The sequence below is a fragment of the Carcharhinus amblyrhynchos genome, chromosome 4 (genome assembly GCF_965287045.1).
Source record: "Carcharhinus amblyrhynchos chromosome 4, sCarAmb.v2.hapA, whole genome shotgun sequence".
NCBI classification, from domain to species: domain Eukaryota; kingdom Metazoa; phylum Chordata; class Chondrichthyes; order Carcharhiniformes; family Carcharhinidae; genus Carcharhinus; species Carcharhinus amblyrhynchos.
Genome location: NC_137327.1, coordinates 10,539,515 through 10,564,285, shown reverse-complemented (window position 1 = coordinate 10,564,285; position 24,771 = coordinate 10,539,515). Strand labels below are relative to the sequence as shown.

At 43.6% G+C, this 24,771-nt stretch overlaps 2 protein-coding genes across 2 annotated transcripts in view; one reads left to right on the top strand and one right to left on the bottom strand.

Annotated features, from left to right (window-relative positions):
• The window catches only part of wwox (WW domain containing oxidoreductase), a 909,285-nt gene extending 904,963 nt beyond the window's left edge, over positions 1 to 4,322 (top strand). Inside the window, exon 9 of the mRNA XM_080186706.1 lies at positions 3,657 to 4,322. Coding sequence (XP_080042832.1) covers positions 3,657 to 3,845 — 189 coding nt within the window. The 3' untranslated portion in view covers positions 3,846 to 4,322. The remainder of the gene's footprint in view (positions 1 to 3,656) is intronic.
• Positions 4,323 to 5,075: 753 nt separating this feature from the next.
• Positions 5,076 to 24,771, bottom strand: part of mafa (MAF bZIP transcription factor a) — a 387,413-nt gene continuing 367,717 nt past the window's right edge. Inside the window, exons 2-3 of the mRNA XM_080186703.1 lie at positions 14,047 to 14,130; positions 5,076 to 6,270 (exon numbers count right to left, since the gene is read on the bottom strand). Of these exons, the coding sequence (XP_080042829.1) occupies positions 6,240 to 6,270; positions 14,047 to 14,130 (115 nt within the window). The 3' untranslated portion in view covers positions 5,076 to 6,239. The remainder of the gene's footprint in view (positions 6,271 to 14,046; positions 14,131 to 24,771) is intronic.

Here is a 24,771-nt window from a genome sequence, read left to right as displayed (position 1 = left end):
TTTATATTTTGCACCACAGCTGGTAATTTAGACTGTTATGGAATAACATAAAGGATAACATATGTGTTTCATTTATCCATTAAGCCAGTGCATCATCATCTGAGATAACATTAGTGTAGAGGAAATCTTCTACTGGTCCATGAGAACTGAATGGATGGACTAACCTTAGAATGAAGTAATTGAGTAACTGTAATTAACGAAGACTTCATCAGAATGCGCTCTTTCCTTTCATGTTGAAATTACTATGGTTGTGCCTGTTTGATATGCAGATTATCTATTTTGTATACTGTAGAAATATTTAAAAGAATTCCAGCCTAATGGTATGTAAGATTAACTCAGTAGGATCATTAACCAAGAGATCGCATGACCCTGGGACCCAAGGAGGAATTTTAGTCACTTTCCCCATAATTTCCCCATAATTTGGGGCGGCATGGTGGCATAGTGGTCAGCACTGCTGCTTCATAGCACCAGGGACCCAGGTTCGATTTCTGGTTTGGGTCACTGTGTCGAGTTTGCACATTCTCCCCTATGTCTGCGTGGGTTCCCTCCGGGTGCTCCAGTTTCCTCTCTCAGTCTGAAAGACGCACTGGTTAGGTGCATTGACCCGAACAGGCACTGGTGTGTGGCGACTAGGGGAATTTCACAGTAACTTCAGTGCAGTGTTAATGTAAGCCTTACTTGTGACAAATAAATAAACTTTACTTCCATGGAATGGATTTTTTTTTCAGTTGGATGAGCAAGTATTCACCCCTCGAGCCTGGATGTGAAGGGCTGATAGACCCTTGGCTGAAACCAGACTGGTGTCACGTTGGCCATGAACCGTGTTGCCATGACATAAAACAGCCTGGCTCCAGTCAGTTTTCTTGATTGGAGATAAAACTTGCACAACAAGTTCTTATCTCAGTTCACCAGCCTTTGAGGGCAACTGAGGCCAAGAAGCAAGGAGTGAGCAGAGTTTTCTGTTTATAAGATTTTGGTGAAATTTTGAAGCAAAGTCACTGAGTTTGACTTGATAGATGATTTTCAAATTGTTGATATTTGCATAGATAATGACAGTGTCAAAAGGACATGGCATGTTTCAAGCATTACCTGCTTGCCCAGAATAAGTTGTGTTTCAGTTCACGGATTGTGCAAGAATAGTTTCTCCGGATAGTTTATCTATTTGATGTTAATTTACAGGTTCCAGTTGAGGAACTACAAGATACATAATATCTTGGTTCACACGCTGTCTGTTCCTCCCCACTTCATTCAAATATGCCATCCACTCAGCAATTCTGATCCTCCATCCCTTCCCCAATAGTGTCATGTGGCATTACACATCTCAATCTTCTCTCATAAGTTATGATTCTAAGCCTGGGCCATGTTGTAAGATGTCTATGGCTGACTGGTTTGGCAGCTGATAACTAGTGTCACTTGGGGAACCACAAATGGATGTATTCATAGAATCCCTACAGTGCAGAAGGAGGCCGTTTGGCCCATCGAGCCTGCACCGACAACAATCCCACCCAGGCTCTATCCCTGTAGCACGACATATTTACCCTACTAATTCCCTTGGCACTAAGAGGCAATTTAGCATGGCCAGTCAACCTAACCTGCACATCCTCAGAGTGTGGGAGCAAACCGGAGCACTTGGAGGAAATCCACAGGGAGAACATGCAAACTTAACTCCCAACTCCCTGGGATTTTATCACTTTCTGGATGAGGGGTGACGTTGTAGCTTCAATGACAATCCATAATGGCTCAACAATTAACACACTGTGCGATGAATGGCAACGTATTAAACAGTTATTGATCCACATACTGTCTTTTGAGACCAGGCACTGTGCTGGTGTGACCCTGGGCAACTTGCATTGATCCTGTGAGGTCTCAGTGCACCCACACTGGATCATGAAATCTTTTGTTGGAGGTGAAGACTCACAGGGCTGAATGGCTTACCCCTACTCCTAATTCTTATCTTTTAATTTATGTTTTGTTTGTGTGAACTTTACACTCTGATCCCTCTCTGTGGTTGCTTACAGATTCTACATTTTGGATTGGGAGAGTGAATAAGGGGGTCACTAGTGCCCACCTTTTGGGCATCGACACCATCATCACGCCCTTACTTTTCAGAGCATTATCCAGAACAGTTAAAGCTTGAATCAGACGCTTTCTAACGATCCTGTTTAAATATTCAGCTTGGTGTTCTACCTTACAGAACACTTGGCTGTTAAGGTTACTGAAGCTTCAATAACCTTTCTCCATTGGCTAAGTAAATGCCAGAGGGCAGATATTCATTTACTGCCCTGACCATTACTCGCCTGCAGGAGCAATAGAGTGAAACTGAGTGAGGAATATAACACTGTGTGCTCTGTTTTCTATCAGTTTAATTGGATGCGGAAATTGGGCAGACTCTTGTCACTAGCATGAGACCCTTACCGCATACTTTGCCTTCCTTGGTCTGCTTAGGAAATACTTTGCGCCCAAGTGCAAAAAGAGGATACAGCGCTGCCCACCCAATCCCACACCCAACCCAAGAAAACCTATCCACAATCTATTTACGAAGTTTACGAGTGTCATGGACAGAGTGGATAGTCAGATGCTGTTCCCTAGGATAGAAAAGCCAAGTACTCAGGGACATAGGTTTAAGGTGCGTGGGGAAAAGTTTAGAGGAGATGTGCGAGGAAGTTTCTTACGCAGAGGGTGGTGAATGTCTGGAACGCGCTGTCCGCGGAGGTGGTGGGAGCAGGTACGATACTGGCATTTAAGGGGCAATGAGACAAATACATGAATAGTATGGGAATGGAAGGATACTGACTCTGTAAGTACATACAGTTTTAATTTTGGCAGGCATCATGATTGGTGCAGGCTTGGAGGGCCAAAAGGCCTGTTCCTGCATTGTGCATTGTTCCTTGTTCGTTGATCTGACCTTCTCTCTATCCAACTGCTGGCCGCAAAATGTTGTCTTCTGCCCACCTGGAACTACCTACTTCTTAAAAGGTCCTAAAGAAAGAAATTGATCTGTGTACACCCCATTTGGGACTGCACTCCATCGGGTTTTAAAGCTTCAATGCATCTTTTGTCTAAAAAAAAAGCCGGCCTGTGGTTCAAAAGCCCATTAGTGTAATCCACGTGCAAGTTCCCATTCATTTCAGGAAGAAAGCACTAAGTGAGTTATAGCACCCAGCACTGGCAATTTACTAAAGTGGAATGGGAAGGCTGACAGGAGGTAGATAGATCCATAGTTGCGTGACTTACCCAGTGTCTTGTTCAGTGGGCTGGTGTGGGGAGGCTGGAACCCACTCGGTGTATAATTGCTGCAGTAATGCTCAGTCACTCAAGGGTTTCATGTACCTTGTAGCTGGGAACTTTGGCAGGAATCGTTGACAGACTTTTACACAATTAAATCAGCCTGATGAAAGCAGAATGGATAGATTTGGCACATGTCACTATGCTTGCGCTTTGTAGGTTTGTGCTTAATTAGAGTGTACTGGCTGATTTTTTTTTGGCAGGGATTTTTAAAACATCAGTGCTGTCAGAATAAATTCAACATCAAAGTACCTGCCACATTATAACGATGGCGATACTATCGTCTCTCACTGTTCAGTGTATTTTAATCTTAATTATTGTTATTATTATTGTACTGGAAATTTATCTTTCCTTTTCATGTTTTGTTGCAGCAACAGGGAGCTGCCACCACCATATACTGCAGCATTGCCCCGGAGCTGGAGGGCCTGGGAGGGATGTACTTCAACAACTGCTGCCGGTGCCTGCCTTCACAGAAAGCCCAGGATGAAGCATCGGCCTCTGCCTTGTGGGAGCTGAGCGAGAAGCTAATCCAAGAGCGAGTTGGCAGCCAGTCTGCGTAGCGTGCAGCCCGGCTTCTGAAGACAAGGAACCTTGCAGCAGGAAACGCTTGTTCCCGCTCTTTCTGCAACTCTCTCTCTCTCTTTCTGCCTCTGGTTCTATGCCCATGTTATCAGCTTGCGAGATGGAGTACATCTCAAATAAAGTTTAACTCTTTGGAGCCTCCGCTGAATTCTGTTTTGCACTGTTTGAGGAACAGAGAAGGTTTTGCTCATGAGGGAGTAATTGGTACACTTTGCTACACAGTCTCATTATTGGTGATCATCACTGATGAATAATTATTTGTAATACTTAGTATGTCAGTAGGAACTAACATCCTGTATGTACAGTAAGTATATGCAAGCACTCATTAGTTATTCTCAAAGACTTCATGATCATGATTTGTCTGCTTTCAAGAAGAAAATAAATATAGCTCTTGGGGCTAAAGGGTTTTCAGGATATTAAATGTGATGATCAGCCACGATCAAAATGAATGGCGGAGCAGGCTCAAAGGGCTGAATGGCCTATTCCTGCTTCTATGTTTCTATGAAGGAGGCAACCCTTCATCTTCAACTACTGAGATGATGTTGCATGTAGCTTTTAAATTCAATTCTTTACCTTATTACTGTTTGTTCCCCCTCTTTATTGCTCTATCTAAGTTGATTATTAATCGCAGCACTTTCCCCCCCATCCAACCCCCAATCCTATCTCCTCTGGAAAGATTGTACTATTGGGGCATTGATCTCTCGAGGACCTCCAGTCCGTATTGCTCTATAATGAGTCACTCAAAGATGCACTAACAATGTGGCAAACCATATTTAGCTGTTCCACGCTCTCTCTAAATACCCATACCCTTCCATAAGTTGGAGCCAACCGACCTTTATGTTTCGGGTAACAGCCTATGGAACTAAAGAGAAAAAGGAATCTTCTAAATAATAGCAGGTGGATTTGGGTAATGGGGACACCCTAATAATCGAAGCTGTGGGTCTTTCCATTTTGGAGCCCTTTCAACCTTTCCCTTAACCATACATTTTACAAAATGATCCAACCAATCCTGCCTGACACGAGTCTCAAAAATTCACCAAGTGTGGACGCAATTAAATTTCCACATTGTGATGAAAACAAAGTACTGTGGGCCAGGAAATCTGAAATAGAAACAGAAAGTGCTGGAAATGCTCAAATTTGTCAGACAACATCTGTGCACAGAGAAACAGAGTTAACACTTCAGGTTATGACTTCTCATCCAAAATACTATAATCTGCGTTCATTCTTCTGAGCATTTGCAGCATTTTCTATTTTTATTTGACAGTATGATAATGAGTACTTTCACTCAATGTGCTTCGATGCTGATGGTCCAGGCTGTGGTTGGCTTAAAGAAGACTAGCAGGTGTGGTTCAGCCTTGTTAATCCTAAAATACAGCCCTGTGCAGCAATAGGAAAAGGGATACATTGTAAAGCGTGACGCCAATGAACACGATGGGTTTTAATAATCTAGGGTGTCCTCTTCTTCGAGAGGGGGAGTACCTCTGATCAAGAGGGGGGTGCACAGAGCAAGCAACTAGCGCAGTAAAACCCACAGCAAACGCTCACTTAATTTTCCAACAGAGTGTAGATTTTCGATAACCTTCCTTTTGCTGGGATTGAAATGAAATTGAACCAAACGAAAAACACAATTCCCGTTAAAATCTGCAGTCAACTCTGATGTGATGCGCTAGTGACTGCAAAGTCAGGCAGGCTGGACCAGGTCTTGTGTATCTCAGCCCATTTGGAATCCAGTAGACCATCAGGGTGGTCTCAGAATCTCCCTTTGTGACTACCCGTAATCTAACGTCAATCACAATTACTGTGAGAATCGGAAGCACTGTTGAGATATGTGAATATATCAAAGAAGCCTAAGTATGTACACAGGGTGCCATCAGCAACTGTGGGATTGAGATCAGGAAGGGTCAGTAATTGTCTCAGCAAGGTCTTCAGTTGCAGATTAAGACTGTTCGCCGATGCACAGTTTTTTTAAAAGTTTTTCTTTGCTCAGTTTTTTTCTTTTTTAAAAGTAATGCCAGCATCTTGTCATTTTTTTGTGTGTTTTTTTGTTAAATACTGTCACCATTTTTTATTCAAATATCATGCGTACGTATTATATATATATATAAATTTATATATGTGTGTGTGTGTGTGTGTGTGTGTCTGTGCGAGAGAGACCTGAATGAGTAGTCGTCTTCATTTGTTCTTTGATGTCCTCTGCTTAAAAAAAGAACCAAAGGTTGGAAGAGGAGGAAGAAGCTATAAACTAGCCAAAGGAGTCTTGAGAACGCTGTTGTGATGGTTGGCTTTCTTCGTTGCGTTATCATTTTTTTTCTCTCTGAGGTTTTGTGCTTTGTGGCGGTCACTAAGCCGCAGGGTTAGCCGAAGGTTTCGATCTAAGCAATCAGCATTCCAGCATCATGTTTTCTGCAGGAAAAGAAAGAGTTAAATGTGAAAATGCAGATCAACAATCCCAAGAAGACGTTTTCTCATTGCTACGCTTGGGCCTTTATGCAATATTCACTGCATCACAGCAATAACATAGAATTTATATGGTGCCCTGAGTGTAGTAAAATGTCCCAAGGCGTTTCACAAGAGCAACCGTCGAACAGCATTCAATGCCAATCCTTGGGGAGACCATGGCCTAGTGGTATTATCACTGGACTATTAATCCAGAAACTCAGCTAATGTTCTGGGGGCCCGGGTTCAAATCCCACCATGGCAGATGGTGGAATTTGAATTCAATAAAAATATCTGGAATTAGGAAATACTAATGACTGTGAAACCATTGTCGATTGTTGGAAAAACCCATCTGGTTCACTAATGTCCTTGAGGGAAGGAAATCTGTTGTCCTAAGAATAGAATAACTACAGTGCAGGAGGAGACCATTCAGCCCACCAAGCCTGCACCAACAACAATCCCACCCAGGCCCTATTCCCGTAACCCCATGTACTTACCTTGCTAATCCCCCGACACTAATTTAGCAAGGTCAATCCACTGAATGCACACATCTTTGGACTGCGGAGGAAGCCGGAGCATCTAGAGGAAACCCATGCAGACACGGGGAGAATGTACAAACTCCAGACAGACAGTCACTCGAGACAGAATTGTGTGGAGTTTGCACGTCCTTACCTGGTCTGGCCTATATGAGACCACAGAGCCACAGCAATGTGGTTGACTCTCGACTGCCATCAGGCAACGAGGGATGGGCAATAAATGCTGGCCAGCCAGCAATGCCATGTCCCGTGAATTATTAAAAAAAAGTAAGGAGATTTATGGAGAGGTGACCAGAGGCTTTGGCCGAAGAGGTCAAGTTTGAAGAGTGTCTTCAAAGTGGGAATGAAGAAGGGAAAGTTGGGGTAGTGCAGGAGGTCACCAAGATCTTGGAGGGGGATGCAGCCATGGCGAGATTTGAAAACTCAGCTGAGAATTTTAAAATCAAGACATAATGACTAGAATTGACCAAGTTGCTAAAGAGATTTAATGTTTTACTACAGGTGTCTAAAACCTGTGAGAAATTGCAAATATTGTTTATTACCAAATACATGCTATATAGGGAGTATTCAGGTTGTATCAGGGACTACAGGCAATAACAGTAGTATTATCATCACATTGTTTAAGGTTATATTTACAGTGTCAGTTTCACTAATAGTTCCTATATTAAGAAACATTAAAATATTCACAAAGAATTGTGATTGAAGCCTTTTAAAAAAAGTTTGCTGCTTTCCTTTTTTGATTTTTTCTTTTGTTTTAATCTGTTCAGTGATTACAATGTTATCAGGGATGGGGTGTTTAAATTTATTTTATTAGTGTTACAAGTAGGTGTACATTAACACTGCTATGTAGTTAATGTAAAAATCCCCTAGTCGCCACACTCCAGCACCTGTTTGGGTACAGTGAGAGAGAATTTAACATGGCCTAGCCACCTAACCATCACGTCTTTCGGATTGTGGGAGGAAATTGGAGCACCCAGAGGAAACCCATGCAGACACGGGGAGAACGTGCAAACTCCACATAGACAGTGACCCAAGCCAGGAATCGAACTCAGGTCCATGACATCGTGAGGCAGCAGTGCTAATCACTGTGCCACCATGTTGCCCATAAGGTAGGGAGAGACAAATTAACAGCAAAGATGTTGATGTCCAAAGGCGTGCAGGTTAGATGGATTGGTCATGCTAAAATTAACCCTAGTATCAGGGAGACTAGCAGGGTAAATATGAGGGGTTATGGGAATAGGGCCTGGGTCGGATTGTGGTCAGTGCAGACTCAATGGGCTGAATGGCCTCCTTCTGCACTATAGGGATTCTGTGATTCAATGTATTTGATTATTTGACCAAGTGCCTCAGCAATGTTTTAGTTGTATGCATGGGTGTGTGAATTCAACTCAGTTGCCCCAACAATGGGGCTTGGGCCATCAATATCTATGTCTGGAATGATTATAAAGCAATTATGTTAGAAATTTTTGTTGCAAAAAGTTTCCAAAGTTGCCTTGAAGAATTATATTTCCTGGTTGTACCACAAAGTCTTTGATGAAGTGGGTGTGTGAATTGTCCACTCTCTCTTCCCCCTGCCCCCTAAAAACCTATAAATAAGTTTCTTTTCCCCCTTCTTATTTTGGATCCAAACGTTTGACTGTAGGAGTTGATGAAGGCATCTGCAACAGATTAAATGTCAGATGTGAACAAATCCCACTGTATGTTTGAGGCTATTAGTGAGGTTTCAGCTGCCATAGCAGTGTCTCTTTACTGAAGATAAATAAAATGTCAGAGCTGAGATGAGGGAGATTTAACCACACTTCGCACTGCTGGAGAAAGCAGCTCTTAACTCACTCAGCGGGTGTTTCCCTGACATTATTCACAGTGGCCGTGCCAAATCAATGAACTGTGCAAAGATGCCTCTTTAACCCTTTGAATGTCAACATGCTCCTCCACTCTTTGAGGGGAAGTGCGTGCGTGGCTGGCCCCAGATGGCACGAAGCCTTGCTATCGATCCTTGACCCTCCCCTTCACCCCTAGTGAAATGTAAAGATCCACTGACTGCACCCTCAGAGAACAGAAACCCACAAGTCAGAAATCCTCAAAATAGCATCTCAGCCTGAATGCCAAAAGTCAGATAGCAATAACCATGAAGCGTTCCCTCTGGCTAAAACATGCCAAATGCTCTTAGTGTGAATGCTTGGAATCTTCCATTAAAAATAACAGATTGCCGTTGTTGCGTATCAGTGACATTTCTGTATAAGGCACTCATTTTATCCTGAGTGTGTATGGGTGGCCTGTTGCTAGAATTTCATCCCTTGCCGCTTTCGGTCCAGAGCCAGGGAATGATCGGTCTGGTCCTCATCAGGTACCCTGTGTAATGACTTCAATCAGGCCATTGAAGTTGGCCTATTGGAATATGAACTCCCTGATTAAGGATCCAGTTGATGGGCCAATCAGGGAGTCTTTGCCTTGTACTTAACTGTGAGTGTCAATCCCTCTAACCCCTGGAGGTAAACTGCTAATTGCGAGCACTCTGTGTACTGCTGTTAGAATTTGTAAATAAAGGGATTTTGGTGAAGAGACTTCTGCCCCCGAAGACTTGTTACACCCTTCCAGTGTCAAACTCAACTCGGCTGTATAAAGATGGATGGTTGATGGAGGACTACCAATATTCTACCAGTGCATGCTTACCACCCCAATACCAACACCCTCCCACCTCCCACAGCCCTGCCCCCTACATCAAAGTCCATTGAAGAAAAGGCACAATGAAGAAGCTGAAAGCCCCAGGTAGCATGCTAATTTTTTTTTGGTGGGATGAGAGGCAAATGGAGTTAAGTAGAACGGGCGGTCCAGTGTTACAGTGGTTAGCACAGCTGTCTCACACTTCTAGGGACCCAGGTTCAGTTCCGGCCTCGGTCACTGTCTGTATGGCGTCTGCACGGTCTCCCCGTGGATCTGTGTTCCTCTGGCTGCTCTGGTTTCCTTCCACAATTCAAAGATGTGCGACTTAGGTGAATTGGCCATGTTAAATTTGCCCCTTATTGTCGGGGGGGGGGGGCGGTGGGGCGGGAAGTAGCAAGGTAAATACTTGGGGTTACAGGATCAGAGCTTGGGAGGGATTGTTGTTGGTGTAGCCTCCTTGGGCTGAATGGCCTCCTTGTGCTATAAGAGATTCTATGAATATGCTGCACAAAAACAGGGCATATTATTCAACTACTCCATATTAGCATTCATTCTCCATACTCAGCCCCCTCCCTACCGAACTCATCCTGTAAGTATATCCTTCCTCTATTCCTTTCTGTGCACTTTACTGAGTTGCCTCTTAAAATGCGTCTTTGCTATTGCCTAAATTTGCTATTGCCTATAAATAAATTTGGCTGGATTAAGGGAGAGGAGGTGGCTCTGAAGGGTAGATAACGTTTTAGCAGCTGAGATGTTCCCAATCCCACAGTTACTTCATTTGGATAGTCAAGTCAGAAATGTAAAAATAAATACTGTGTGGCTTCATCCTGATATTCGTCGTGAGGAATAATTTTTAAAGTCGAACTGAAAGCCTGTATCAGCTCCAAACGGGAGACAGCGAAATGTGTTCTCTTCGTGCAAAGCAGTTGTAAACCTGTCGGGGTGTTATGGATGCCTAAGTGATAGAGAATCTTGCTACTATTTGCTGAATATTGAAGGAGGATAGCTAATGGTGTGCAACATATAAACCTGTTGTGACTATCATCCATCTGTCTCTGAAGGAGTGACTGGCAGCAGGGTAAAATGAATTTTGAGCAGATCTAAGTCCAGTGAACAGCCCTTTGGAAACTGTTGCCAACCGTTAACCGTGGTCAGACAGGAAAGCATTTCAGCAGCGATAAAAAAACAAAAGAGGACAACACAGGCATTAGGCCTGTGATTCAGTGAATGGCAGTTAACCCTTCAAACAGATTACTTGTTAATTCCTGGCCTTTGCTGAGTTAGCACATTTGGACTAGAACAGCAAGTTCGGTTGTTTCACTTGCCCTCAGTATCTGGCAGCCATCTTCATGCATATGCCTGGACAGTGCGCATTGGGCAGCCTGGTCCTATTCTCAGTTTTCCAGCACAGGTCAGTGAGTATTGATCAGGAGCGGAAATCCTGGCTGATTTTTGTAACTGCTCCTCAGCCCTGAGAGACTGTGGCCAATTGTCAAGCTCTCAACTTGCTAGGCCGTGGGTTGTGATGGAAATAGGTGGACTATTTCCCCTATTGGTGCAGTTTGCAGACTCTTTTCAAGGGAATTCAGTACATAGATTTGCTTTGTTATTTGCCCTAGAATAAATTCTGCTGGGCAAAAGTCTGCCCTGCCCCAATCCATCGGCTGACAGTGATGTCAATAGCATTCTGGGTGAACCATAGAATCCCGACAGAACAGAAGGAGGCCATTCGGTCTGTCGAGATAGCATCGACTATCTGAAAGAGCATCTTGCCCAGGTGCTATCCCCACAACGCCATGTAGTCACCCCATTAATCCCCCTAACCTACACACCTTGGGACACCAAGGGGCAATTTATCATGGCCAATGCAATTAACCCTGCACATCTTAGTGGTTAAAGAAAGGGGCAGCAAGGACAAGTTGGGCTGAAGGACCAGTTTCCATGCTGTAAACCTCTATGATTCTATGATTCTGTCTTTGGACCATAGAAGGAAACCAGAGCTCCCGGCAAAAATCCACACAGACACAGGGAGAACATAAAGACTTTGCACCCTGTCACTCGAGGCCAAAAGTGAACCCAGGTCCCTGGCTCTGTGAGGCAGCAGTGCTAACCACCCTGTGCCATCGTGCTGCAAGAGGATGGGCCATTAGGGCAAGGCGCAAGGTGCTTATAGAGCTGTACCACAGCCTTCTGGAAAAGTGGAAGAGTGCTTCACAAAGGGGAAAGGAATATATTGGTATTTTCTCCTGTCCCCAAAGCAAGGTAAATGAAGCCAGGCGTTAATTGAAAGGTATAGGTTATACCATAAGCCAAGAGTCTACCATTTGCTTAATAAAGATCATTTAAACTGCTCGATGGAATTCCAACTCTTCAGTCACTCGAGCGGCTTTAAATATTTTCGATAAAATACCAGTAAACCGAAAGCCACTGCTAACCGTTAAAAGCAAAATGACACTGATTAGAGCCAGTGAGAGGCTATTGTATTATACAAAGCCACAAGAGGCCACAGTAAAGGAATTATTTTGCAATGCTGAAGCAGAAATATCGCGCAATGAAAATAGCAATGTGCTGCGATTCTGTTTATCCTGTTTTGCTCTAAATATATCTCAATGTTCTAATGTCAGGGGAATACTAGGAGTGAGATTTATGATTAGACAAAAGTGGCGTATGTCGCAAACCTATTTAAATGTACAAATTATTTAATTTTGAAGAGTGATATTCATCAAAATAGGTTGTAAGTTTAAACGCAAATGAGTGTCTGCCGATTACAGGGTTGTAGATGGTAATTGGGTAACGTGTCAAAGGATAACAAGAGATAATAGAGGAAGCCAAATTGAAAGCCTACAGCATGGTTAAAATTGAACAGTGCAACTCCGAGATGGAGCCACTGAAATGGAGACAGAATTGGGGCTCCATAACTCGATTGACTGACTAGTCCTGCTAATTTGAATCTTATGATGCTATATGGATGGGCCTAATGTAATAGGACACTTATATTAACCTTATCCTTTGTTGCTCAAAAAACAAGTAAGTGAGGAGAATAGTCAGGATCCGGAACGCACTGCCTGAGAACGCTGGAAGAAATGATTCAATCGTGACTTTCGAAAGGGAATTGGATAAGTACCGTAAGATTAAATAAAATCCTTGCACAGTTACAGATGGGTGGTCGAATGTGACAGAACAGAGTTGATCCTGCAGAGAGCCAGTGCAGACGTGATGGCTAAATGGCCTCCTGCGCTGTAACCTTTCCACGTTTCAATATAAGGATTAGTGTCCTTGAGTAACAGAAGGGAAAACTAGCCACGGTTTCCATTCTTAACCGCTATAACAATCTCCACTGAGAGTGTAGATGGAGGCCGGGTGAAACCAGAGTCGAGTTTAGATTGATTTGATTTATTATTGTCACATTTTTTGGGAGACAGTGAAAAGCATTGTTACTTGCATGCTATACAGACAAAACATACCATTCATAGAGTACATGGGGGAAAGGAAAGGAGAAGGTGCAGAATATAGTTTTGCAGTTACCGATAGGGTGAAGAGAAAGATCAGCTTAATATATGGTAGGTCCATTCAAAGCTCTGATGGCAGCAGGGAAGAAGCTGTTCTTGAGTCGGTTGGTACCTGACCTCAGGTGACGATCTTCATGGTTGAATAACCCGGCAGCACTGATGCATCAATAATGCCATTTCAGTATTGTGGAATATATCATCTATATCTTTACATATATATAAATAATATATAGATATATCTAGAGGTATATCTATACAGATATGACATGGAGCTGTAACCAAATTGAGAAGCTTTAAAGAGGTGAGGAAATTATATCAAAATAATGACACTGTCACAGGGATTTAGCGAATGTTTTAAGTAGGAACTTGCTCTAGCCCTTTTACTTACAAAGTAGGGGTGGCACGGTGGTGCAGTGCCAGGGACCTGGGTTCAATTCCCGGCTTGGGTGACCGTCTATGCGGAGTCTGCACATTCTCCCTGTGTCTGCATGGGTTTCCTCTGGATGCTCCAGTTTCCTCCCACAGTCCGAAAGATGGACTCATTAGGTGTATTGGCCATGCTAAATTCTCCATCAGTGTAACTGGACAGGCGCCGGAGTGTGGTGACTAGGGGATTTTCACAGTAACTTCATTGCAGTGTTAATGTAAGCCTACTTGTGATGAATAAACAAACTTTGAAGTAAGAAAGAGTGCAGAGCAAGGAAGCCTAGATTCCCACTTTGATCACTACCCACTGGTCACTGATGAAAGTGTGTGGCTAAGATGTTCCAGACCCAACGCCGGAGGGCATCGTCGTGGGCAGGATGTGAGAATTTGGAAAGCCGGTAGTGAAAACAGGGCCGGGGAGTAATGGGATAACCCACGTGGTTTGAATTGTCTGTTTTGGGTATTGCTCCTCAAGCCTGTGCATGAATGATTCACAGCATGGTCCCAGCAATAGCCCCTCACTCCAACCAACACAGCAATCTTCCAGCGCAAGCTTAAGCAGCAGAAGAGCAAGTTGAAGGAGGCAATATTATAAGATATGACCTTACCTGTAACCGAGCATTTGTTTAGCCTCTTTCAGGTTGTATTGTCCATTCTTTGCTGCTGCATTGACATCATTTGCTGTGTTAAGCCTGCAAAAAGCAGAAGATAATATTGTACTCTTTATCGTTTAGTAGAGATATTAGCCCTACGCTCTCATTTCATACATTGTGAATAATTTAGAACACTGCTATCCAAAGTCTTCTTTTCTTGTTCTTATTTTCCCTCGCCCTACAGAGCTGCTGATTGCTCCAAAGAATTGGCAACCATTTTCTGAATCTTACATATGCTCCAAAGATGTGCTGATTAAGTGGATTGGCCATGCTAAATTGACCCTAGTGTCAGGGGGTTAGCAGGGTAAATATGTGGGGTTATGGGGATAGGGCCTGGGTGGGACTGTGATCGGTGCAGACTCGATAGTGTAGACCTTGTGCCCTGCAGGGATTCTGTGATTCTATATATTTTATTTTGCACAATTTGGGCCCAAAGGCATCTTCGTCCTCACTTCAATGCTTTAATAAATGACACAGAACTAGAAACTGGCCCTTGAGCTTATAAAACATTTTGCCTTGTACCAAAAAATATGTGAGTCTAACGCTCAGCTGATGCACAATAGATTAGGCCAAGGACGGAGACCCAGATTCAAAAGTTTCACCAGGTGGGAACAGCAGCTTGTCTTTGTGTATCACTTTCAAAGAAGTAAAATGTCCCAAGGTGCTTCACAAGAGTTTTATCAAAGAAAATTTGATAGAAGTAGTGCCTCACGAAAGGACAAGTTAAGTCAGGTGACCAAAAGCTTGGCAAAAGTGGTATGGGTTGAGAAAAGTCTTAATGGAACAGGAAAGAGCTGAAAGGTTTAGGAAGGATATTTGGGGTCAAGGCATGGCTGCCATTCGTGGCTCATTGTAAATTTGAAAGTCCAGGAGGCCAGAATTGGAAGAGTGCCATTATCTTGGAGGATTGCAGGGCTGGAGGTGGTAGAGAAATGGCAAGGCCATGGGTAATTTTAAAACTAGGATGAGAAATATCAAAGCATTGCGGGACCAGAAGGCTAAGGAAACTTGGCATGTTTGCTATGACTTTTCCAACTTTTACCAATGCACCATAGAAACCATTCTTTCTGGTTGTATCATAGCTCAGTATGGTCTACCCAAGACCTTAAGAAACTACAAAGGCTAGTCAACGAAGCCCAGTCCATCATGCAAGCCAACCTCCCAACCATCGACTCTGTCTATACGTCCTGCTGCCTCGGAGGAGCAGCCAGCATAATCAAGGACCCCATGCACCCGGGCGTTCTCTCTTCCACCTTCTCCCATTGGGAACAAGATGCAAAAGTCTGGGGTCACGTACCAACCGACTCAAGAACAGCTTCTTCCCTGCTGCCCTCAGACTTTTGAATGGACCTATTTCATATCAAGTTGATCTTTCTCTACACCCTTGCTATGACTGTAACATTAAATTCTGCACCCTATCCTTTCCTTCTCTATGAATGGTATGCTTTGTAATAAACAAAATACTTTTCACTATATACCAATAGATGCAACAATAACGAATCAAATCAAATTTAGACTAGCAAATTTAGAGGTGATTAGTGAATGTGTATCCGGTACGGGTTAGATCATGGGGAAGACATCAGTCTGAGCTTAGTTGTCAGAACACTGGTGCTGCATCTATCCAAAGGAAAGATGACCTCCTTCATCAATCACAGTTAAATAGCATTGGATTCAAATCTCTACGTTGCCTGTGATTTGTACTTGAGATTTCCCCCAACACAAAGAGATGAGTGAGGGACAAACATTGAGGAGTGATTTGGGTGTTGAAGGAATGAGGGGTAAGATACATGAATTTCACCTCAGATCCATGCTTACACCAAATTCCTTTCAAAATGCTCAATGCTGTGGAAATAACTGTGGGACGTTGGATGAGCAACCCCCCAGCCAGGCTCCAGCAGAGAAAGCAACACACAGTTGCAATAAATTAAAAAAGGAATTAATCCCTAACCATAAATTTGAAGTTAAACCATCTTTTATTCTAGCATAAAGTGTCAGCCATTCTGATCTCTATGACATACGTGGGATGAAGTGATTGATTAAACGGGTAGTTCAGATTTGAAGGCATAGCAAATTTTTTACAAAAGCTGCAGAAGCAAGACTGGATTTTTACTGCGATTCGCAGCGCTGCCGCATTAACAACTATTCTGCAGTGGTCAGAAAGGGATAGACAGGCTCCATTGTCTTAGGAACGTTGTCGGATAAGAGTCAGAATTTGCAGATCACTGCCCCACTCTCCTCGTCCTTGGTTTATACACACATGCACGCACACGCATGCACGCACACACACACACACACACATATCTTACCCTGCAGAAAGCAGTGCCCCACTGCTCTGCCCTGCCTCCTGACCCTTCCAGATCAATTTCTAATTCACCTTGTCATTTCTTGTGGGATCTTGCTGTGCACAAAACTACAAGCACACAAGATAGCAGCAGGAATAGACCATATGGCTGGTTGAGCCTGGTCCACCCATTCAATATAATCTTACCACCTGACTCAGGAACATCTTCCCAGGTGCCATCAGACTTTTGAATTGACCAACCTCGGATTAAGTTGATCTTTCTCCACATTCCAGCTATGACTGTAACACTACATGCCGCACCCTCTCCTTTCCTTCTCTCCTATATACACTATGAATGGTATGCCTTGTCTGTATAGTGTGCAAGAACAATACTTTTCACTGTATCCCAATACATGTGACAATAATAATTCATAGAATTATTATTGAATTCAGGTTTAATACCCACCATGACAGATGGTGAAGTTTGAATTAAATGAAAGTCTGGAATTTTAAAAAAATGGACTGATGACCATTGTCAATTGTTGCAGAAACCCAACTGGTTCACTAATGTCCTTTAGGGAAGGAAGTCTGTTGTCCTTGCCTGGTCTGATCTACATGTGGCTCCAGATCCACAACAATGTGGTAGACTCTTCAATGTCCCCTCAAGGGCAATTATGGGTGGACAATAAATGCCAGCAATGTCCACATTCCATGAAAGAATAAATAAACACTGTTAGAAGCCTATAAAGTATTCTCACCAATGCTTTCTGACTTTTGCTATTCCTGATCACCACTCATACTGATTCTACGACAAAATCTTCTGAACTATTTTCCTTCCTCTTGAGTTATCCCCAATGTTATCCTTTATCATCCCCTCCTCCTTTGCCATTCTCTCCGTCTTTTTAAAATATAGTGTACTTTGGAATATTTATCCCCCAGCCTTGGGTCACTATATCTCTGTAATGGTGATCAGGTCAGAACCACTTATTAATTCTGTGCCACTAGTTCATTCTTGAGTTATTGCATTTCAGAATAATTCACGCTATGTGTTTTTATTCATGCTTGGGCTTAGTGCCAATGGCAGGGGCAACATTTAATGCCCAACCCTAATTGCCTTTCAGAAGGTGGTGGTGAGCTGCCTTCTTGAACCATTGCAGTCCACGTGGTGTGGATACATCCACAGTGCTGTTAGGAAGGAATGACAGTGAAGGAATGGTGAGATATTTCCAGTAAGAGGTCTCGCAACACCAGGTTAAAGTCCAACAAGTTTATTTGGAATCACAAGCTTTTGGAGCATTGCTCCTTCATCACCTGTTGAAGCACAGATGCTGTCAGACCTGCTGAGATTTTCAGCATTTTCTATTTTTGTTTGATTCTAGCATCTGCAGTCTTAGAAATCATTAGAAACCCTACAGTGCAGAAGGAGGCCATTTAGTCCATCAAGTCTACACCAACAACAACCCCATCCCAGTCCCCATCCCCACAATGCAACACATTTATCCTGCTAATCCCTGTAACCTACATATCTGGGACACCAAGGGGCAATTTAGCATGGCCAATCAACCTAACCCTCACATCTTTGGACTGTAGGAGGAAACTGGAGCATCCAGAGGAAACCCATACAGACACGGGGAGCACATGCAAACCCCACACAGACAGTAACCCAAGCCAGGAATCGAACCCAGGTCCCTGGAGCTGTGAGGCAGCAGTGCTAACCATTGTGCCAACGTGCTGCCCTATGGAAGGCAGGACCTCAATCTAACCTTTCATCAGAAAGACGGCACCTCCAACCGTGCAGCACTCCCTCGGTGAGGAAGAGCTACACTAAACTGTCAGACTAGTTTATACGTTCAGCTCTCTGAGCGTGGGGCTATGCTCATGCTGATTAGCTTTGAAATGAAAAGGCCATTGATCTGGATGGCTTGTTGAAAGGTAATTTGTGATTACCTTTGAAAACTCCTCAGGCAAATCAAAAGTGTTGAAAGGAGCTTTTACAAGTTCAAAAGTTAATCTATGAAGGTAAATTTAAAATTGCTCCCCTCGGGAACATCACAAGACGAAAGCCTTGAAACATTTTCTGCTTTCACTGATGATGTCTGATGTTTCTTTCCTACATTAAACAGCTTTTGATCCAGCAGACCATTTCTTGTAGATTTCGCTTGTCCTCACCTTTGCACTCTCGCTTTAGTCTCGCACTCTGGGTCTTTACTTTCGATTGAAAAGAAAAAGCAAGCTTTAGACTTAAGACTCATCACTTTAGTCAGATAGCTGAGGTTTAGGCAAAAGCCTTCCACTCTGTTTGCTTCTGAGAAAAGCAGGGGAGGTGGTGGCACAGTGGAATTATCACTTTAGTAGTAGTCCAGAGACCCAGGGTAACTCTCTGGGGACCCAGGTTCAAATCCCACCACGGCAGGCAATGAAATTTGAATTCAATAAAAATCTGGAATTAAAAGGCTACTGATGACCACAAAACAATTGTCGATTGTCGTAAAAACCCATCTGGTTCATTCATGTCCCTTCAAGGAAGGAAATCTGCCATCCTTACCTGGCCTGGCATATACGTGACTCCAGAGCCACAGAAATGTGGTTGACTCTTAAATGCCCTCAGGGATGGGCAATAAATACTGGCCCAGCCAGTGATGCTCACAAATTAGGAAAGCATGGCAAAGTAATGGATGGTCTGAGAGATAGGTTTGGAGACCAGGGGTAAAATGAGGAAATCTTGCACAGGGCAGCTCCCTAACCCGTTCCTGCCTCCAAGTGTTCTTGTCTTGTTGGTGTCTGCCTAACATTGGCTAAAAAGTCTGACAACACCAGGTTTTAGTCCAACCTACTTATTTGATAATATACTCACAAGCTTTTGAGGGGACTGACGAAGAGGCAGTCCCCTCGAAAGCTTGTGAGTATATTATCAAATAAATAGGTTGGACTAAAACCTGGTGTTGTCAGACTTTTTACTGTGTTTACGCCAGTCCAACGCCGGCATACCCACATCATAACATTGGCTACCCAGCCAGAAGCAATCTGTGGGGAGTGGTGGGATGCCAACAAGGCCTCTGTCAATTCACCCTTTGCCCAATCCCTTGCAGAGTTGCAGGCGACAGAGGGGTTAGATCTGTGGCCACAGGATATCCTCTGAAGAGGATTCTGTCTCCACATTGTTGGTCTGGCAGCGGTGATCACAGTCACTGACAACAATTTAAGGATTCATCAGAGGGTGCCTTCATCTTGAAATGCTCCCATGGCTTCCCACCTACATTGGCAGGGCCCACCTCTCATGATGGGACTTCCAGCCATACCTACCTGCCTTGGGCGTTCTGATTGTCCTTCCTGCCTACCTACTGTCTCTAACAGAATGGAAGCTTCATTTGCATCCTCTGGGAAGATCACACAAGAGAGTGGGGTTTGCACACCAATGGGGGCCAGGACCCAGCACCCAAGAATCTTCTGAGATGAGAAGATTCCACCCCCATAAATGTTCTTGAGGCGCAATAAATACCTTCATCAAAGTCCATTACACTAAACAAAAAATTTACAAAGATTTATTCTTAACATCAACACCAATTCACTCTGTTCTCTAGCAGTTGCTATTTTAGATACAATATATTTGGTTTAATAGTTACGTTCTGATGTATGTTGATGGAGGTGGTTAATTTAGCTTGGAATAATTTGAGGCTGATGGCGTGAGAGGCTAAACGGACATTAGTAGAATTGCAATCATTAACTTGGAGCTGTTTCAGCCTATACTGTGCAGGTTAGTGTGGAATGCTCTCACCATTGTGTTCTGTATCTCCTGCAAGCAGCCCTGCCTGCTGTGCGTTATCCACGCTTGTCATTTAAATCGGCAACAACAATGAAAAAGCACTCAGCAGCAAAAAGGCAGGAATGAAAACAGAGCGTAGAGCATCTCTCCTGGAGCCCATCGGGGTTTGTTAAAGGTTCATCCATGGGATATGGGCATCGCTGGCTAGGCCAGCAATTTTTGCCCATCTCCCAGTTGCCCATGAGGAAGCGGTGATGAGCCGCCTTCTTGAATGGCTGCAGTCCCTTTAGTGTAGGTACATCCACGGTGCTTTTAGGGAGGAGGTTCCAGGATTTTGACCCAGCGACAGTGGAGGAACAAGTCTGGGTGGCGACTGACTTAGAGGGGAATCCCCAGGTGTTGTCTGCTGCCCTTGTCCTTCTGGATGGTAGTGTTCGTGCGTTTGGAAGGTGCTGCCTAAAGAGTCTCAATTGCGTTTGTGTCAAACATAAAGGGCTGGATTTTATGGCTTCATTGTCAGCAGACATCTCTGTCCGCCCCTCGCTCGCTCCGATTCCATGGCAGGGGCGGGGGAGGAGTGTGGGAGGTGGGAGTGATACCGGATTCTGGCAAAAATCTTCCAATGAACCAGTTCAATTGGATAACATAATAAATCTTAATATTTTTTCCGTGGTTCGAAAATATTTGTTGATATCTGAAAATGATTTAAAGAAAACTGTGCTGAACCACTTACTACTTTGTTTGGTAATTTTATATTTTTTGACATAAAAACATGCTGAAGAAAATGGTGATTTGGACAGCCCTCCTGAGCCACCACAGTAGGTGAAATCTTGCAATTTTGACCTGAGTGCCAAGCGATTAAAGCATATCAAGAGTGAAAAATAGTTTTATTAGATGGTTGAAGGAAAAGGTTGTGGGAATATGGTGGACGTGTGGGTTAATGTGTACTGCCCTTGTGGAGGATGAAAACCAACATGGACTGGTAGGGTCGTGTGGTTTGTCTCTGTAATTTCTTTGATTTGATTTATTATTGTCATGTATTAGTGTACAATGAAAGGTATTGTTTCTTGCGCACTGTACAGACAAAGCATACCGCACGTAGGGAAGGAAAGGAGAGAGTGCAGAATGTAGTGTTATAGTCATAGCTAGGGTGTAGACAAAGATCAACTTAATGTAAGGTAGGTTCATTTCAAGGACCTACAGGGACAGGGAAGAAGCTGCTCTTGGGTCGGTTGGTCCATGATCACAGGACTTTGTATCTTTCTCCTGATAGAAAAGTATGTTCGAGGTACATGGGGTCCTTGATTGTGCTGGCTGCTTTTCCAAGGCAGCAGAAAGTGTAGTCAATGGATTGGAGGCTGGTGCTTAGGGAAAGATGAATTTTGCTATGTGGGCCTGACATGATAGGATCTTACCACACAGGTGGAGGCCATTTGGCCCATTATACTTGTGCCGACTCTTTGAAAAAAGCTCCGCTGTTAATCCCATTCAACTACTTCTTCCTCACAGTTCGTGGGATTTGAGCCCTGCTGGCAAGGCCAATATTTATAACTCATCACTGATTCCCCATGGGAAGGTGGTGCTGAACAACCTCCTTGAACTGCTGCATTTTTTCCCTGAGAAGAATATATCCAATTTCCTTTTAAAAAATTATTAGTGGATCTTCTTCCACCGCTCTTTCAGGCAGTTATTTCTAGATTGTAATTACTCGCTGCAGAAAAAATAATTCTCCCAATCTTCCTCCCATGAGGTGGAGTGACTCATTACACTTTGGCTTCCCTAGAGCAAGGGATTGGTTTGGAAAAGACTTCTTTTTTGTGTAGTAGTGAGGCTTTTAAAGACTTTTTTTTGGCAGTCACAGATGAAAGCACAGTATCTCTCCGCAAGCAAATTGTGAAGATGGCTTGGATGCCAAATTCAAGCCATTGTATATAGGCCCTGGTTTACAGCCTATTTTTGTAATGGGGTAACCAAATGGCACTCTTTTGTGTAGGCAGAATTAATGATGTCTCATTCGCTGTATAGTCCCTGGAGCCAAGCTTCTGTCGCCATTTCAAGTGATTTGGGTATCTTACAGGGCTGCCTGCTTAGACATTATTCCCTCAGTTACTGCTAATGGCTCTGTCCACGCTGATAAATTTTACCCGTGCTCAAGTCAAACTCAGCGCACTAAAGGAGAACTGGCAGCGGAGGAGCTGCAATCATCTGAGGTTAGCCACAGGTTACTTGTAAAACCTCCTTAAGCATTGACCGCCTCCCCTGTACAGGGCAGTGGTCTCAACCACTAACAGTATTTGTCAGACTTCCCTCTTGAGGGCGGCACACTGGCATAGTGGTTAGCACTGCTGCCTCACAGCACCAGCAATCCGGGTTTGATTCCCGCCTTGGGTGACAGTCACACAAAACAGCCTCTATTGACACTATCTACACTTCCCACTGCCTCAGCAAAGCATAATTAAGGACCTCACGCACCCTTGACATTCTGTCTTCCACCTTCTTCCATTGGGAAAAAAATACAAAGGTCTGAGGTCACGTACCAACCGGCACAACTTCTTCCCTACTGCTGTCAGAATTTGAATGGACTTACCTTGCATTAAGTTGATCTTTCTCTACACCCTAGCTCTGACTGTAACACTACATTCTGCACCCTCTTGTTTCCTTCTCTTGGAATGGTATGTTTTGCCTGTATAGCATGCAAGAAACAATACTTTTCATTGTATGTTAATACACGTGGCACTAATAAATCAAATCACATTCTTCCCATGTCAGCGTGGGTTTCCTCTGGATGCTCCAATTTCCTTCCACTGTCAGAAAGACGTACTGATTAGGTGCATTGGCCATGCTAAATTCTCCCTCAGTGTACCCGAATAGATGCTGGAGTGTGGAGACTTGAGAATTTTCACAGTAACTTCATTGTAGTGATCATGTAAGCCTACTTGTGACACTAATAATTAAACTTAACTCAAAATTCTTTCAAAATTTTAGAATGTTTATAATCCCAGTGTCTTTAAACTTCACCGTGAATAGAAATATTTTCTTCTCTTTTCTTCTCAGTATTGCATCTCCTCTAGATGGTGGCCCTTTGTTGAGGTCAGGTTCCACAGAGGCCAGCAGGCATCTGGTGCCTCGCTCAAGTAGGAGCCCAGACAGCGAGTATTAACTGCTCACTTAACCCTCGGAGGGCATGAGATTCTGAACCTGTACTGATTTAATGTCTGCACGCATGTGTTTCTCAGCGGGAGTCATTGCCAAACAACCGGTAGCAGAAAAGGTCGATTCTCTATTTGTAGCTTCCTGTCCCAGGAAATTTCTGAATTTGCAGATGACACCGAAATGGAGGACTGGAAATGAGAGGATCGTCAATTCTGAGGAGGGCTTGTAGAATGGGTAAATAATTGGCAAATTAAGTCCACCACTGATAAAAGGTGAGGTAATACATTGTTTTTTAAAGTTTGTTGGTGTCAACAAATAAGCTTAGCTTAACACTGCAATGAAGTTACTGTGAAAATCCCCTTGTCACCACACTCTGGCGCCTGCTCGGGTACATTGAGGGAGAATTTACCATTGCGCCTAACCAACACATCTTTTGGACTGCGTGTGGAAAATGGAGCACCCAGAGGAAACAAACACAGACACGGGGAGAACATGCACACACAGTGATCCACTGGGAATCGAACCCAGGCCCCTGGTGCTGTGAGGCAGCAGTGCTCACCACTGTGCCACTCCGTAATAGGTTGAATAGGGTGGTCACTATTTAATAAAAGCAAATTACTGCGGATACTGGAATCTGAAACCAAAAGAGAAAATGCTGGAAAATCTCAGCAGGTCCGGTAGCATCTGTAACGAGAGAAAAGAGCCGACGTTTCGAGTCCAAACAATCGTACGTCATATTACTTAGGTAGTGCAACTCTAGATGGGGTAGAAGTGCAAAGGAATCTTGGGGTCCAAATGTACTAATCTCTGTAATCTGCGACACAGCCTATAAAGAAAGCAAACTAAGCTCTCAGCGTCATTTCTGGAGGGTAGAATTGAAAAGTAGAGAGGTTTTGTTAAATCTGTATTGAACCTTGCTTAGACCACACTGAGGGCAGGAATTCCCCAATATCCCTCCCCCCCACCCAGCATGTTTTCTGACGGCAGAGCTAGCACTCCATTGGCTGCCAGTGGGATTTTCCAGTCCCGCCAGTGGGATTTTCCAGTCACCCATCCTGCGGTCAGGAAACCCACTGCAGAGTAGTGGTCAGGAGGGTTGTGGGGGGGGAGGGGTAAGGGTGCGGGCTGAAAAATCAACCAGTCTTTGATGTTCATCTCCAGAATCAAAAATCATCAAACACAGAGAGTGGACAAATTAATCTCTTCAGAAGGTGATTTCTCTGGCCAGACTACCAAGACTGGATAAAGTGGTGAACAATTGAATATTCCCTTGTGGGAGTAAATCTAGCAAAGCAGGTTACTGAGGGTGATAAAGAATAAATGCAGCTGGAGCTGATGTACTATTACAAGAAACAATTTACATTTATATAGTGCCTTTCACAACCTCAGGACGTCCCACAGAACTCTACAGCCAATGAGACACTGAAATGTAATCACTGTTTTAATGTAATATATGTAAAATACAATGTTTATGAGCCTGAGC